Source organism: Chiloscyllium punctatum, chromosome 3 (genome assembly GCF_047496795.1).
Source record: "Chiloscyllium punctatum isolate Juve2018m chromosome 3, sChiPun1.3, whole genome shotgun sequence".
In the NCBI taxonomy this organism is placed as follows: domain Eukaryota; kingdom Metazoa; phylum Chordata; class Chondrichthyes; order Orectolobiformes; family Hemiscylliidae; genus Chiloscyllium; species Chiloscyllium punctatum.
The window spans coordinates 76,620,076-76,637,652 of NC_092741.1; the positions used below are offsets into that span (position 1 = coordinate 76,620,076).

The 17,577-nt window shown below is 42.4% G+C and overlaps 1 protein-coding gene across 1 annotated transcript in view; it reads left to right on the plus strand.

Moving 5' to 3' along the window:
• LOC140460852 (trafficking protein particle complex subunit 3-like) overlaps positions 1 to 12,825 on the plus strand; it is a 54,642-nt gene extending 41,817 nt beyond the window's left edge. The window contains exons 5-6 of the mRNA XM_072555548.1: positions 1,185 to 1,367; positions 12,546 to 12,825. Of these exons, the coding sequence (XP_072411649.1) occupies positions 1,185 to 1,367; positions 12,546 to 12,686 (324 nt within the window). The 3' untranslated portion in view covers positions 12,687 to 12,825. The remainder of the gene's footprint in view (positions 1 to 1,184; positions 1,368 to 12,545) is intronic.
• The last annotated feature ends 4,752 nt before the right edge of the window (positions 12,826 to 17,577 follow it).

Here is a 17,577-nt window from a genome sequence, read left to right on the forward strand (position 1 = left end):
CAGTAATAACATTAGCTGTGATCATGCATTCCTATTCAGTGCCAGTTTAGTTGTAATCTTTCAATTTGTAAAGGAAATTTAATGCCTTGAATCATCCTATTACTTGCTTCATGGAAAATATTTATTTTATCTGCCACTGCAACTTATATTTGAAGATATCTTACTTTCATCAATATCCAGTAACCATGTCTGCCCTGTTAATTTGGACAAAATCATTTTTAAAAATTGCCTTTATCCTTTCTTTTGAGTCTAGCTCTATTGTACTTCATTCTTCAGTGTCTTTTTTCAGTGTCCCTGATGTGGACGTGCCAGTGTTGGACTGAGGTGGACAAAGTTAAAAATCACACAACACCAGATCTCCATTAGCTACCTGGTGAAGGTACTGCGCTCTGAAAGCTTGTACTTTCAAATAAACCTGTTGGACGATAACCCGGTGTTGCGTCATTTTTCACATTGTCCAGTCTGACATTGAACCTTATTTCATAAAGGTATAATGCTCCAAGGTCTTTGTGTGTTGACTTTTGTAGTAATGAGACATCAAAAAAGGTTCTAAAGGTGACTATTTCTTCTAGACCTGCAGACGTGACTATTTCCATGAATTCCCTCAAGAATTCCATAAATCAGGGCTGTCAAGACATCATTAGGCACATCCAGAGAGTTGTCACATAGACTACGAGGTCGATTGAGTCCATGTCCAGGATAACATACTGCAAATGGGTTGGTGTCAATAATTATGAGCAGACACCATTACCATGTTTCTGCTGGGGCTGCACCTCAGAGACATTTCATCTCCACATGTCAGAATTTACACATGATAAGGAGATTGTTTTTATTTTTCGCCACTAACACTTTCTGTAAAAAAATGTACTATCCACTTATGTTGTCACATTTTCGTTATAACAGGGTCTTTGTCCACCTCATTTCTCTTTGCAATGTGTGGTCTCTTTAAGATTGTCAAATAGCAGGACATGTATGCATCTTAAAGGGACAATAGTTCTTTTGGATTAGAGTAACCATTATACAGAAGAGGAAGGTGAAAGGTTTAAAAAAACAGGCAAAAGAGAAGACCAAGCTTGTAACCAAATGTGCCCATTGTGGAATGTTTACTATAACGACATTTATGATCATGCCAGGTCAATGTGGTACAAGGCAATATAACAGTTACTATGTTTTGTGGTTCTCAGGTTGCTTTCAAGATGTACCTTGGAGTGACCCCTCGGGTGACCTTCTGGAGCCAAGCTGGAGATGATTGCTCGCTGTTTCTAGAAAAGAATCCACTCTTGGGCTATGTGGAAATACCTGAGAAGCATTCCTGTTTATTGTACTCCAACATGATCTGTGGCATCTTGAAAGGAGCACTAAAAATGGTAAAAAAACCACCAAGACAGTCACGAAAATAGATGCTATTACTGCATGTGTACTTTTACGTAGAATGTGCTTGAGGCACTCAAAGGGAAAATTGGATCAATATGTGAAGGAGAAAAAGTGTAGAAGAGATTAAGAGTAGAAGTGGTTATTCAGGACTGCTTTTACAAAGCATCAACTCAGATGCAGTAGGTTAAATAGTTTTTTCGATAGAAAAGTTCTATTAGTGAATTGTTCTATGTAAGATTTTAAGCTTGAATACTTCTGCACTGAGTCAGATGACATTATTGTCACTGGATTAGAAAGGGGAAAACCAACAAAAATTCCCATTAATGCTTTGTGTTAGTAAGAAACATCTGCTGGAAAATCCTTGTGTATGAATATGGAGTGAGAGGTGATCAGGCACAGCTATAAAACACTTTCGGATCAAGTTGCCTGCAAATATTCACTGACTCAAGCAACACTTCAATATTCATTGTGCCCAGGTGATCAAAGCTACTGGGTGCAGACCCAGGAATTTCCCACCTGTGGTTTTTTAGGGGAGAAAATGTAGATGGAGAAGCTACAAAAAAGGAATATATTGACTCTTAATGTGAAAGTGCTTAACAAGTACAAGAGTTCTTGTAATTAATGGTTTAAGTGAGAATTTTTTTTTTCCCACAACTGGAGAAGCTTGTAGTGGAGGAACATTAACTGCCTATCCTGCTGATGTGCAACCAAAACCAAACAATATAAAAATGAAAGAAACAAATGCCGGGGCCCAAACTCTTTGAAAAGGTGGAGAAGAACAAACGCAGCTGCAATTAGAGGTAGTGCTTCAACTCGATTAAATTTTAAACAGCTAAAACTTTCTAAACCACAACAGGAAACGTACGAATGTATATGCACAGGAGAGGGAGCTGATTTGTGGTAAGGGTCATGAATTACATTTTCTACTCATCTCTCGTACCTGTATATAGTAAATAGTGTAAAAGGAAAGCTAAAGATAATTAAGGCAAATAAAGTTAAACTAAATTACTAGTAAACTTCAAGGTTTGGCAGGGCACCATGGAGAAATGAAATATCAGTCCTGTTGCATACAGAAATTATGGATAGAGCCAGTCATTCAAACCTTCAAGCCTGTTCCACTATTCAAGCTGATCATGGCTGATTATCCAACTGTTACTACTTTCTTCCCATATCTTTCAATCTCTTTAGCTCTAAGAACCATACCTAACTTTTTCTTGAAAACATCAATTTTTTTATATCACCTGTGTTCATGGTTGAAACTTCCACAGGCTCCCTCTCTCTGGGTGAACACATTCCACAGGCTCCCCCTCTCTCTGGGTGAAGGAATTTCATAGGCTCCCCCTCTCTCTGGGGGAAGACATTCCACAGGTTCCCTCTCTCTGGGGGAAGACATTCCACAGGTTCCCCCTCTCTCTGGGTGAAGGAATTCCACACGCTCCCCCTCTCTCTGGGTGAAGGAATTCCACAGACACCCCCTCCCTCTGGGTGAAGGAATTTCACAGGCTCCCTCTCTCTGGGTGAAGACATCCCACAGGCTCCCTCTCTCTCTGGGTGAAGGAATTTCATAGGCTCCCCCTCTCTCTGGGGGAAGACATTCCACAGGTTCCCTCTCTCTGGGTGAAGACATCCCACAGGCTCCCTCTCTCTCTGGGTGAAGGAATTTCATAGGCTCCCCCTCTCTCTGGGGGAAGACATTCCACAGGTTCCCTCTCTCTGGGGGAAGTCATTCCACAGGTTCCCCCTCTCTGGGTGAAGACATTCCACAGGCTCCCCCTATCTCTGGGTGAAGACATTCCACAGGCTCCCCCTCTCTCTGGGTGAAGACATTCCACAGGCTCCCCCTCTCTCTGGGTGAAGACATTCCACAGGCTCCCCCTCTCTCTGGGTGAAGACATTCCACAGGCTCCCCCACTCTCTGGGTGAAGACATTCCACAGGCTCCCCCTATCTCTGGGTGAAGACATTCCACAGGTTCCCCCTCTCTGGGTGAAGACATTCCACAGGCTCCCCCTCTCTCTGGGTGAAGACATTCCACAGGCTCCCCCTATCTCTGGGTGAAGACATTCCACAGGTTCCCCCTCTCTGGGTGAAAGAATTCCACAGGCTCACCCTCTTTGAGTGAAGACATTCCACAGGCTCCCCCTCTCTCTGGGTGAAGACATTCCACAGGCTCACCCTCTCTGGGTGAAGACATTCCACAGGCTCACCCTCTTTGAGTGAAGGAATTCCACAGGCTCCCCCTCTCTCTGGGTGAAGACATTCCACAGGTTCCCCCTTTCTCTGGGTGAAGATATTCCACAGGCTCCCCCTCTCTCTGGGTGAAGACATTCCACAGGCTCCCCCTATCTCTGGGTGAAGACATTCCACAGGCTCCCTCTCTCTGGGTGAAGACATTCCACAGGCGCCCCCTCTCTCTGGGTGAAGACATTCCACAGGCTCCCCTCTCTGGGTGAAGACATTCCAGAAGTGCCCTCTCTCTGGGTGAAGGAATTCCACAACTCCCCCTTTCTGGATGAAGGAATTCCACAGGCTCCCTCTCTATGGGTGAAGACGTTCCACAGGCTCACCCTCTCTGGGTGAAAACATTCCACTGGCTCACCAGCTCTGGTTGAAGACATTCCATAAGCTCCCTCTCTCCGGGTGAAAACATTCCACAGGCTCCCTCTCTCTGGGTGTAGACATTCCACAGGCTCCCCCTCTCTGGGTGAAGGAATTCCACAGGCTCCCCCTCTCTGGGTGAAGACATTCCACAGGCTCCCCCTCACTGGGTGAAGACATTCCACAGGCTCCCCCTCTCTGGGTGAAGACATTCCACAGGCTCCCCCTCTCTGGGTGAAGACATTCCACAGGTTCACCCTCTCTCTGGATGAAGACATTCCACAGGCTCACCCTCTTTGGGTGAAGTCATTCCACAGGCTCTCCCTCTCTGGGTGAAGACGTTCCACAGGCTCACCCTCTTTGGGTGAAGTCATTCCACAGGCTCTCCCTCTCTGGGTGAAGACGTTCCACAGGCTCACCCTCTCTGGGTGAAGACGTTCCACAGGCTCACCCTCTCTGGGTGAAGACATTCCACAAGCTTCCCCTCTCTGGGTGAAGACATTCCACAAGCTCCCCCTCTCTGGGTGAAGACGTTCCACAGGCTCACCCTCTCTGGGTGAAGACATTCCACAGGCTCCCTCTCTCTGGGTGAAGACATTCCACAGACTCCCCCTCTCTGGGTGAATACATTCCACAGGATCTCTGTCTCTGGGTGAAGACATTCCACATGCTCCCTCTCTCTCTGGGTGAAGACATTCCACAGGCTTCCCGTCTCTGGGTGAAAACATTCCACAGGCTTCCCGTCTCTGGGTGAAGACATTTTCACAGGCTTCCTCTCTCTGGGTGAAGACATTCCACAGGCTCACCCTCTCTGGGTGAAGACATTCCACAGGCTCCCTCTCTCTGGATGAAGACATTCTACAGGCTCCCTCTCTCTCTGGGTGAAGGAATTCCACAGGCTCCCCCTCTCTGGGTGAAGACATTCCACAGGCTCACCGTCTCTGTATGAAGACACTGCACAGGTTCCCCCTCTCTGGGTGAAGGAATTGCACAGGTTCCCCCTCTCTGGGTGAAGACATTCCACAAGCTCCCCCTCTCTGGATGAAGACATTCCACAGGCTCACCCTCTTTGGGTGAAGGAATTGCACAGGCTTCCCCTCTCTGGGTGAAGACGTTCCACAGGTTCCCTCTCTCTGGGTGAAGACTTTCCACAGGCTCACCTGCTCTTGGTGAAGACATTCCACAGGCTCCCCCTCTCCGGGTGAAGACTTACCACTGGCTCGCTCTCTCTGGGTGAAGACATTCCACATGTTCCCTCTCTCTGGGTGAAGACATTCCACAGGCTCCCTCTCTCTGGGTGAAGACATTCCACAGGCTCACCCTTTTTGTGAGAAGGATTTCCACAGGCTCCCTCTCTCTGGGTGAAGGAATTCCACAGGCTCCCCCTTTCTGTGTGAAGGAATTCCACAGGCTCCCCCTCTCTGGGTGAAGACATTCCATAAGCTCCCCCTCTCTGGGTGAAGACATTCCACAGGCTCCCCCTCTCTGTGTGAAGACATTCCACAGGCTCCCCCTCTCTGGGTGAAGGAATTCCACAGGCTCCCCCTCTCTGTGTGAAGGAATTCCACAGGCTCCCCCTCTCTGGGTGAAGACATTGCACAGGCTCCCCCTCTCTGGGTGAAGACATTCCACAGGCTCCCCCTCTCTGGTTGGAGGATTTCCACAGGCTCCCTCTCTCTGGGTAAAGGAATTCCATACGCTCACCCTCTCTGGGTGAAGATATTTCTTCTCATTTCAGCTCTAAAAGAGTTACCCCTTATCCTTAGAGTGTGACCCCTGGTTCTGGGCTAACCAGTCATTTAGAACATTCTTCTTGCATATGTTATGTTTAATCCTGTTAAAATTTTATAGGATTCTATAAGATCCCCCCTCATTTTCTAAACTCCGAACCACATATTTGGACCTGACATTCCAAAAATCAGCTGAACCTTCTTTGCGCTCCCCTTCAAGCCAGAACATTCTTCCTCAGATGAGAAAACTAAAACTGCACATATCATTCTCGGTGTGACCAATGTCCCATACAGTTGCAGCAAGACATCCCTTCTCTTGTGCTCAAATCCTCAAATCATATACTTATCTTTTGTTTTCTTTACTGCCTGTTGCACCTGTGTGCTTACTTTCAGTGACTAGTGTACAAAGGCATCCATGCCTCATTGCATCTTCCCAATTCCCAATCTATTTCCATTCAAATAATGACTGCCTGTTTTTGCTAAGTAGATAATCTCACATTTATCTCCATTATACTACATCTGCCTTGTATTTGCCCACTCACTCAACTTGTTCAAATCACTGAAGCTTCTTTTCATTGTCCTCACAGCATACCCTCCCACCCAGCTTTGTGTTGTCTGCACATCTGGAGATGTGGTGCATAATTACTACATCTAATTCAGTAACATATATTAAGAATACCTGAAGTCCAAGCACCGATTCCTACCAGTTACTGGCTGCCACTCAGAAAAAGACCTGTTTATTCCCACTCTTTGTTTCCTGCCTGCCAACTAGTTCTTAATCCATTTCAGTGCGCCATCTCCAATCCCAAGCACTTTAAGAAGGGATGCATAGAGAAAACAGAATTACATACTTTAGTTTTGCATGCTATTCTTTTATCTGGGACCTAGTCAAAAGCCTTCTGAAAATCCATATAACAACAACAGTGCCTCCCCCATAACCACTCTGCTGGTTACATCCTCAACAAAATCTCCAGCAAATGTGTCAAGCATGACCTCCCCTTCATAAATTCATGCTGACTCTGTCTTGTCACCATCTTCCAAGTGCTCAGTTGTTACACCTTTTATAATGGACTTTAGCATTTTTCCCACTCGTGGTTTCAAGCTAACTGGTGTGTAATTCTGTTTTCTCTATGCATCCCTTCTTAAATAGTGGGGTTACATTTGCTGCCTTCCAATCCAGAGGAACTGTTCCAAAAGCACAGAATTTTGGAAGTTTGACAATGAGAGAATTTGCTTTTTCTAGGGACACTTCCTTAAGTATGTTGGGGGGGGGGGGGAGGTTATCAGGCCCCTGGGATTTATCTGCCTTCAATCCGATTAGTTTCCCCAACAGTACTTCCCTATTAATATTAATTTCTTTCAATTCCTTCTGTTAGGCTCTGCCCTCATACTTTTGGAACGTTATTTTGTATTTGTGAAAATCGAACTAAAGTACTTAATTAGTTTGTCATCTCTTTGTACTGGTCCCAATGACCCAGGAATCAGAAATCACTGCCTATGCAATATACCTTCAGCCACCTGTTCATCCAATATATCTTAGAAGGATCCAATATAGCCACTCGGCCGAAAGAAACGTTTCCTGGACTTTATCAATATCAGCATAAAATACAAGAAGAAGAGAGGAGGATCTACTGAAGTTATATAGAATATGAATTGAATCATGGCTGGATTATTATGTACAGTTTTGGGACCCACACTTTTGGAAAGATGTGATCACATTAGAGAGAATGTGGAAGTGGTTTACAAGAATAGTTCCAAAGATGAAAAAATTCAATTCAAGATAGATTCAAGAATGCAGAATTGTTTCCCTTGGCAAGGACAAGGTTAGGAGCAGATCTCATAGAAATTTTCAAAACTTGGAGGGGGTTGGATACAGTAAGTAAGGAGACATTGTTCCAATCCTTAAAAAGGATTGTGAACCAGAGGACATATATTGAAAGTGTTAAAGATTTAAAGGAAAGAAGTAAACACAAGGTTGGAAAAACATTTTTTTTACACAGCGAGATGTTAAGGCCCTGAACACACTGAATGGAAATGTTGGGGAAGTAACATCAATTGAGGCATTCATGAGGACTTTAGGTGATTATTAAATAGGAACAACGGGCAGGGTTACAGACAAAAGAAAAACACGGGGTTGGCACAAAGCCAACATGATCAACTAGCTGATGCCCAAAGGGCCTCTTTCTGTACCTTAACAATTCTGAGGTACTGAAAAGGATATCAGAGAACTAAACCCAGTTACAGGCTGACAGGTGGGGGATGCCACACATATCCCAGTTGAGGTTTGTAAGGAGCCAGTCTCTAGAAAGTTCAATGTCACTGTGATCTTCAGTGCCAGAGGCATAACACTGTCTCCTAATCCACCTTGTTTTACAGCTGCCTGCAATAAGTGGCAAACACAGGTGATGGTCTCCCTAGTCATGTGAAGATATCTCCAGCACTGCCTTTCACCTATCTTTTGATAGACTTTATTTTGGTACACTACTCGACAGTGCTTGAAGACTCTGGTTCACCTCTTTGGGAATTTTTTGATCATCTGCACTCCTGTACTCTAAACCATATGTATCTGATCTTGCTGGCAACATGCATTCCTCCTTCTTTGCCTCCTCCTTTCCCTTAACCTCAGCAGTGCTGGTATAGCTGCTGTGATAAGTTGGCAAACATCACGCAGGGAACTCATGATCTGGATAAGTGTGAGATTAGCTATTATGGTCAGAGGAATTGAAAGACAACTTATTATCTCACAGGTGAGAAACTTCAGTGTGCTTCAGTGCAGAGGGATCTTGGAGTCCTTATACATGAATCACAGAAAGCTAGTTTGCAAGTACAGCAGGTACTAAGGAAGATAAATGGAATTTTGATGTTTATTGCTAAAGGAATAGGCTATAAAAGTGAGGAAGTGTGTTCTGTAACTGTACAAGGCAATACTGACACAGTGCCTGGAGAATTGTGTACACCTAGGTCCCCGTATTGAGGAGGGATACAATTGCATTGGAGTCAGTTCAGAGGAGGTTCACTAGATTGACTCCAGAGATGAGGGATTTGTCTCAGGAAGAAAGCTTAAGTAGTTTAGGCCTGTACTCTCTAGAGTTTAGGAGAATGAGAGTAGATCTATTTGAGGTACTTATGTAAGTGTTAAAAGGGATTGACAAAGTAAACATAGGGGGGACATTTCCTGCTTTGGGGAGATCTAGAAAAAGAGATCATAGTTTTAGGACAATGGGTCAGCAGATTTAAAACAGAGATGAGGAGAAATTACTAGTTCTTATGTTCCAAATTCTACATTGCCATTTACCCTGATCTAAAACTTTCAATGCTCCTACGTCCACTGCCTTCTGAGGCAGAGAGTTCCAAAGATGCACAATCCTCTGATAGATGGAAATTCTCCTCATCACTGTACATGGCCTTCTTCCCTCCTCTGACATCTCCACTGTCCTAATGTTCAACCTCCCTTTGATAATTGGCCCTTTCACTATCTCGCTTGATATTCTTAATATTGCCCAATCCCACTTCCACATAGATTCACATGCCCAGGCTTAGCCTTATACTAGTGTGTGTTCAATTCACCAGCTCTGTTTTACGCCATATCTTTTACTCCATATAGAGCATATCTAATGATTCCATTGGCTTTTCCTTCTAAGTACGGAGCTAACAGCTTTCCTGTTCACTATTCCTCTATCACTGTGGGTCCCTGTCAGCATCAGTTTCCTCTCACTAAAGGTCAGGGTCCTACAAGTACCATAACAACAAATACCATGTAAGTTCCATTCTTTACCTTTGTTTCCTACCTAACCACCTTCTTCTGAGGTGAGCCCCTTTTAGAGTAAATCCCCATTTGCCTCAGTCATTCTGTTTTGCTGGCATCAGTTAGGGCAGACCTTTTGTCCAGTCAGATTTCACCACTTGCATTATAGACATAGAGTCATAGAGATGTACAGCATGGAAACAGACCCTTCAGTCCAACCCATCCATGCCAACCAGATATCCCAACCCAATCTAGTCCCACCTGCCAGCACCCGGCCCATATCCCTCCAAACCCTTCCTATTCATATACCCATCCAAATGCCTCTTAAATGTTGCAATTGTACCAGCCTCCACCACTTGCTCTGGCAGCTCATTTCATACCCGTACCACCCTCTGTGTGAAAAGTTTGCCCCTTAGGTCTCTTTTATATCTTTCTCCTCTCACCCTAAACCTATACCCTCTAGTTCTGGACTTCCCGATCCCAGGGAAAAGACTTTGTCTATTCATTCTATCCATGCCTTCTTCACTATCTTATCTACCTGCGACTCCACTTTCAAGGAGCTATGAACCTGCACTCCAAGATTTCTTTGTTCAGCAACACTCCCTAGGACCTTACCATTAAGTGTATGTCCTGCTAAGATTTACTTTCCCAAAATGCAGCACCTCGCATTTATCTGAATTAAACTTCATCTGCCACTTCTCAGCCCATTGGCCCATCTGGTCCTGATCCTGTTGTAATCTGAGGTAACCCTCTTCACTGTCCACTACACTTCCAATTTTGGTGTCATCTGCAAACTTACTAACTGTACCTCTTATGCTCACATCCAAATCATTTACGTAAATGACAAAACGTAGAGGGCCCAGCACCGATCCTTGTGGCACTCCACTAGTCACAGGCCTCCAATCTGAAAAACAACCCTCCACCACCACCCTCTGTCTTCTACCTTTGAACCAGTTCTGTATCCAAATGGCTAGTTCTTCCTATATTCCGTGAGATCTAACCTTCCTAATCAGTCTCCCATGGGGAACCTTGTTGAACGCCTTACTAAAGTCCATATAGATCACATCTACTGCTCTGCCCTCATTAGTCTTCTTTGTTACTTCTTCAAAAAACTCGATCAAGTTTGTGAGACATGATTTCCCACACATAAAGCCTTGTTGACTATCCCTAATCAGTCCTTGCCTTTCCAAAAACGTATACATCCTGTCCCTCAGGATTCCCTCCAACAACTTACCCACCACCAAGGTCAGGCTCACCAGTCTATAGTTCCTTGGCTTGTCTTTACCGCCCTTCTTAAACAGTGGCACCACGTTAGCCAACCTCCAGTCTTCCGGCACCTCACCTGTGACTATCGATGACACAAATATCTCAGCAAGAGGTCCAGCAATCACTTCTCTAGCTTCCCACAGAGTTCTAGGGTACACCTGATCAGGTCCTGGGGATGTATCCACCTTTAACTGTTTCAAGACATCCAGCACTTCCTCCTCTGTAATCTGGACATTTTGCAAGATGTCACCATCTATTTCCCGACAGTCTATATCTTCCATATCCTTTTCCACGGTAAGTACTGATGCAAAATATTCATTTAGAATCACCCCAATTTCTGTGGCTCCACACAAAGGCCTTGTGCTTAAGAAATGTAAAGAAGACAACATATAACTGAGACTTCTCTTGAGCTGGTGTACACAGTCAGGCATTATTCCTTCAGTATTCATACAAAGAGACAGCATGGTCATGAAAGAGCAAAGTTACTGAAGAAGTTTTCACTCACCAGAACTTGAAAGGAGTTATCCCATCAGGCATACTTCGTCTATGAATAAAGTTGCTTCCTATTTTTCCCCAACAAGCTCCATCCATGAATATAATTCCAACAGGCTGGGTGTTACTGAATACTCGCAGAATGCTGATAAAACAGAAGACATTCCTGACCATCAGGTTTGGGATAGTTGTCCTACTTGAAAGGTTCTGAAAAGTGAATACCAAATTTAACCTGGAATCAGGCATCTGAAATATTGCCCCATATCCAATCACACGACCCCACCCTCAAAGGCTCTGGGATGGCTTGGAAAATTCTGCCCTTTATTTCTCTGGGTGTACATGACGTTTTGTTTATTTTGCTTGTGGGACATGGGGGTCACTGCCTGGGCTAGCATTTATTGCCCATCCTTAGTTACCCTTGAGAAGATTGACTTTGACTTTGAATTTGCCACTCCAATTTCCAGTCCTGTGTAATCTCTCATTTGTTTTAATTTTTAATCCTCCAAACACATTTGGTAAGAATGTTGATAATTCAACAAGTTCCAGATCTATCATTAAACATCTCACATTGATATCAGTTCCCATTACCCACAGTGTACAGGGAAGAATTCTTTTCCCTAGGGAAGTGCACTGAAAAATATCTATTTCACTGACTGGGCCACATGATGACTACTCCAATGCATTAGCAATATGCTGACATTGTGCTCTTTAAGTGTATGTCCTGCTAAGATTTACTTTCCCAAAATGCAGCACCTCGCATTTATCTGAATTAAACTTCATCTGCCACTTCTCAGCCCATTGGCCCATCTGGTCCTGATCCTGTTGTAATCTGAGGTAACCCTCTTCACTGTCCACTACACTTCCAATTTTGGTGTCATCTGCAAACTTACTAACTGTACCTCTTATGCTCACATCCAAATCATTTACGTAAATGACAAAACGTAGAGGGCCCAGCACCGATCCTTGTGGCACTCCACTAGTCACAGGCCTCCAATCTGAAAAACAACCCTCCACCACCACCCTCTGTCTTCTACCTTTGAACCAGTTCTGTATCCAAATGGCTAGTTCTTCCTATATTCCGTGAGATCTAACCTTCCTAATCAGTCTCCCATGGGGAACCTTGTTGAACGCCTTACTAAAGTCCATACCATTTGCAAAATGGTAAACTTCCTTCGAGTTTCTCCTGCTTTGCCATCATAATTTCATCTGAAAAGCAATTTATAAAGGTGAACTAACCTGCAATGATCCAATAGCAAAGCAGGAGAAACCCTTCAGAGATTAACTCCTGTGCTGAAGAACAATGTTCTAAGTAACTGACAGACCAACAATCTGTATTCCCAGGTTCGTTTGCAGGTGGATATTCAACTACTTCAGGACTTGGTGAAAGATGACAAGGTAACTGAAATAAGAATGAAGCTAATGAGAAGACACAAGGTTGTTCGTACAGTTGAGAAAGAGCAAAGATACTGTGGTGACACTTAAAAAAAGTTCATGTACCCACTGCTACGTCAAAATGTTAGATTGGTCTAGAAAATGCCATTATACATTTAAGAGCATGTTTTACCATTTACTCTTCAAAGCACCATCTTTAGCAATTTCAAGTGGACGACAATTATACAGTCTGAAGATTGCAATATCATTGAAAGAACTCTCTGATTATTATCTTCTGGTTTGTCTTTATTTTATTTATGGTTTAATGATGTAGTAAGATCATGAGTAAATGCATACACAACAATTTAAAATTAGAATGTAAATACTATGAGTTCAAACATACCAGTGATCAAGAGTTCAGCACTGTGTAAGGTGCTTAAAAATCACATTTGTTTATATATAGCTTTACTGTGTCTTGGCTTTAGAAATCCATCAGATGGTTGTGAAGGGAAACTGTGTTAAAAGAATTCATAGTAATTGAGTTAATGTCACCACAAATGTGTGAATAACTGAATCATAATACAAATGTCATTAATATGCACAAAGTATATCCTGTAATGCACAGACAACAGACTGTATTATTGATGAAGAATAAGTAACATTTCCATGCTCCCTTTGAATTATGAAGTGCTCACCTTTATTATAAAAAAAATGTCTACTTTCACTATTACTTCTGAATAACTTATGGAGAAATTAATGCTGAGTCTAAAAGGTTTGGAAATGTGATTAAATTTACTGAAGGCCCTTTTATTTCCAGTGGAGAGAGTTTGTGAATTAGCCTGGACTTATGTGAGGCAGGACTGGTCTCCAGTTTCCTTCCCTCTGAGATAGAACATTGCCTCCTCACACATTTACTGGAGTGTTTACCAGAAATGCTTTAACCAGCAGGGACTAATTTCAATATAAACAGCAGTTAGGATATAACATCTTCTGATCAGGAAGTCATTCACTCTTGGTGTAGAGGAAAAGGATAATATTAATTTCCTTTTGGACCAGCAGCTTTTTATTACTCACCTCTGCCTCTTATATTCCACCTCAAAGTGGTATTAAATTGTGTTAAAGCAGAAACCACATAAGTAGAAATGTATTCAAAAACTGTTCTTTCATGATATACTTAAATGTCATGCAGCGACTGGTATTCCCAATGTACAAAATTAAAACACAATTTTTTTTTAAATGGTGCCAAGCTTAAAAAGGTGTTAGGAAAGGTTATCAAAAGTGTGGGTAATGAAGTTTTAATATGGGAAAAGAGTAAAATGGAGATCTTGATGGATTTAGGGAAAAATTCTAAAGTGTGGCACAACTGCTAATATTGGGACAATTTGAGAGTGGAACGAAAAGAGCAAAAGAGTTTAGTGTGGATTTGTGGGTTGAGGGATGTTATAGTGTTAGAGATAACTGAAGGATTTTTAATACAAGGGAAACAATGTTAAGCTTCAGGTTTTGAGAACATCAGAGCCAAGATAGTTCAGTGAGGACTTGACTTTTAGATAGGAAAGAGAAAAAAGGTAAAGGAATTGGTTGACCTAGGGCTTAGCAAGATGAAACTGTGGCTCCTCCAAGTTGGGTCCTAAAACCCAGAGACAAAGAGAGCAAGTCAGGTAGATGAGAGCCATACATGTTTATGTTCCATGTTAGCAGATGGAATCTGAGAAAACTGAAAATATTATGGCACATTGTCTTGCTGCAATTGAAAGAATCTAGACATGTGGAGGCAGTTGCATTGGGTCAGACAACCATTGGGAGGCATGAAGGAAGATGGGATGTCAATGGTGCAAAGAATTCTGGAAGTAAGAGGTTAGGAAGCAAGGAATAGAGGGAAAAAGAGAGAGAAGAGGAAGAAAAGGAGATTGGGAGAAAGAGGGAAAGAGAGAAAGAGAGAAGAGGGAAGTTGATAATCTGAAAGAGAGACAGGAAACATGTATTAATTTGTAGAATTGCATCTTTCGTGACTGGGGTTTCCCAATGTGGGATATAGGTAAATTAATGTTACTTCTGCAATTCTGCAATTCCATTTTACAAAGTAAAATGGACTCACACCAGTGTGTAATTGTTTTAGCCAAGAGCTGAGTCAACAAGAATGGAAACGATGTGGAGGAAATATGTAATTGTTTTTGTATTAGCTAAAACTGCATGTCAGAAGGTAGACATTACGGGCAAATAGATAAGATGTTGTGAGGGGATGAAGTTAAGCTAGATACGCCTGTGCAAACAGTAGGTATAAACATCTGCTTCCCACTTTTACAAAAACACAGGAACAAACCCCAATTAAAAGGGTTATAGGGATCAGAACAGCCTCGGGAAAGGCACAGATGAAGGGGGTACATAATGATGAAGAAAGAATATGCCTAACAATGACCTACAGCAGGATGAGGTCAAACAGCCTTGTGAGGCCAGGAATAAGCATTTTGTCACAGACAAGGCCGGATAAGGCAAGAGATAAACAGGGGTAATGGGGGCCGGTCTTAGGGAAGTGGAGGATGTAAACAGGGGAGGGAGCAGTGTAAAACAATAGAAATCAAATCATATAAATGTTGTGTATGAATTGAATTTGGTGTGTGTATGTCCTCTACCTAAGAGGCACTGGACATCTCACCCACTTGCAAGTGTAAAATAAAGGACACTGCTGATTCAGATTTTGTCTCGGACTGCAATTATTGAGGTGTGTGAGCTTTGTTTCTTACACCCAAAGTCAATGCAACACTTTTAAAACTGTGGTAAACCTTTTATCTGGAAATAGTACCATGAGGAAAATACACAACGTCTTTAAAATATTTGTGTAATCCGTAATCCTTTTTAAGAATGTTTGGAAGGGACCTTTAAGAATTTGCATCAGTTGTAAAAGGATCGATTGTAATTTTCTTTAATGATGAGCAATAATGATTCAGTCAAGACAGAAACCATATGTTCACACAAAAGACAACTTTGAACAGGAGAACTGAAGGATGAAGCCATTCAGGGTCCAGATGCACTGAGAAAGTGGGCAGAGTCTGAGAGAGGAACTCCAATCTTGTGTGAAGAGAAGCCAACCAAGTTCTTATGGAAGGGCTGATGAAGTGCTTTTGCCTGAAACATTGATTCTCCTGCTCCTCAGATGCTGCCTGAACTGCTGTGCTTTTACAGCATCACATTCTTGACTCTAATCTCCAGCATCTGCAGTCCTCACTTTCGCCAAGCTCTATGGAAAGGTCAGTCTTGTGTTTTGCAGTAAGAAGGAAACATAATCTCCTGAGGAAGCAATGTACAAGTATGCTGAAAGAGACTGAGTCCTTAAAAAGTGTTCAGAGACACAAAGGAGCTGAGAGAGTGTATAAGAAGCAATGATTGTGACCAGGATGCCGGTGGTTGACTGGTTGAAAAGGAACTTTGAAAAGCTATAGCATCATGACTAAAAAGATCCAAATGAGAGAGACAAAAACAGAAATTGCTGATTTTAATTGTGTTCAGTTCTGAAGAAGGGTCACTGGACCTTAAACAAGAACACAGCTTTCTTTCCTCACATGCTGCCAGACCTGCTGAGTTTCTCCAGCAATTTCTATTTTGTTTCAGAATTCCAGCATCTATAGTTCTTTGCTTTTTTTCCACATGAGAGAGGGTTAGTGGATATGTATCATGATGATGCTCACTGTATTGAAGGGCTTCAGTTGGAATACACTTACTGGTGAATGCAACTTTTGGACCAAATAATTTTATTGTAAACACAATGAGATTGTCCATGATGTCATGCTTGTGAGAGGAGAAGTATGGTTAATTGTGGTTTTATATGACATGTAATTCCTGTGTTGACTACATAAAGCAAAATGTATCTTTTTATTTTAAGATCAGTTGTATGTCTATCATAGTTAATTTACATTCTTGCTGATTCAAGTTAAAGTTACAAAAAATGAAATCTTCTCAGTACTTTCTTCATTTGAGAGGTCCTTCAGTATATTTTGTTATTCTGGTTTAAGATTTCCCCTAAACGGAGTTTGCAGCTTTGTGGTAGTTTTAAGAGAATCACTGTTGTACCTTCTGACTTCATATTCAAATAACCTACTGACTGTTGGAAATTTAGAACAATCTCCTAAGCTCTGCTAATTAGGCCATGTACACATTATCTTTTAGCTGAACATAACCACTTACTACCAATTGTGTAAAACAACTAGTCATTGAGGATATTTTCAGAGATGTTATTGCACACCACTGGAGCAGGTAAGACTGATCTCAAGTCTCCTTGTTCAGAGATAGCGATAGTAGCACTGCAGGACAAGGGCTCCCACAAAGTCATTAACCACCACCATTTGAAAATGCAGACACAGAGGCTGGTGTATTGGTGCTGAATGTCTCTTCTTCAGCTTTTTCTCAGGTTGGTGCACTTCATGTAAATGTTAAGCCTATGTGACCTTTCCATCACATTGCATTGTTAGGGCCCACTTTTTAACTAACACACTGGCCATGGTGTCAGCCTACAGGGAGGAGAGTAATTGAATTATTAACCACTCTTTAGTTTTAATTACTTAGAGCACACTTCTCTTTATGTTCTTAGAATCAGCAAAGCATAGCTATTTAAAACAAATAGCATGATGTCTCTTGTGATGACTCAGTGAATGTTGGCAGCACATTTACGGTATTATCTCATTAGGCCATTCTGACTAATTAAGCATGATTCTTTTTATGCACTTAAGCTCCAAAGAGGACAATGTTTTAAACAAAGAGCTTATTGAGGTCAGTGCAAATGACTGCAGATGCTGGAATCTGTACTGAAAACAACAAATGCTGGAGATTTCAGCAGATCAGACAGAGAGACAGAAAGAAAGAAAGAACTGCCCCCTCCACACTTCACTTCAGCTCTGAAGGGTCATCTTGACTTAAAACATTAACCTGTTCGCTCTCCAGGGATGCTCTCTAAACTGCTTTGATCTCCAGCATTTGTTGTTTTCAGTTTATTGAAGTCTGTTGATAT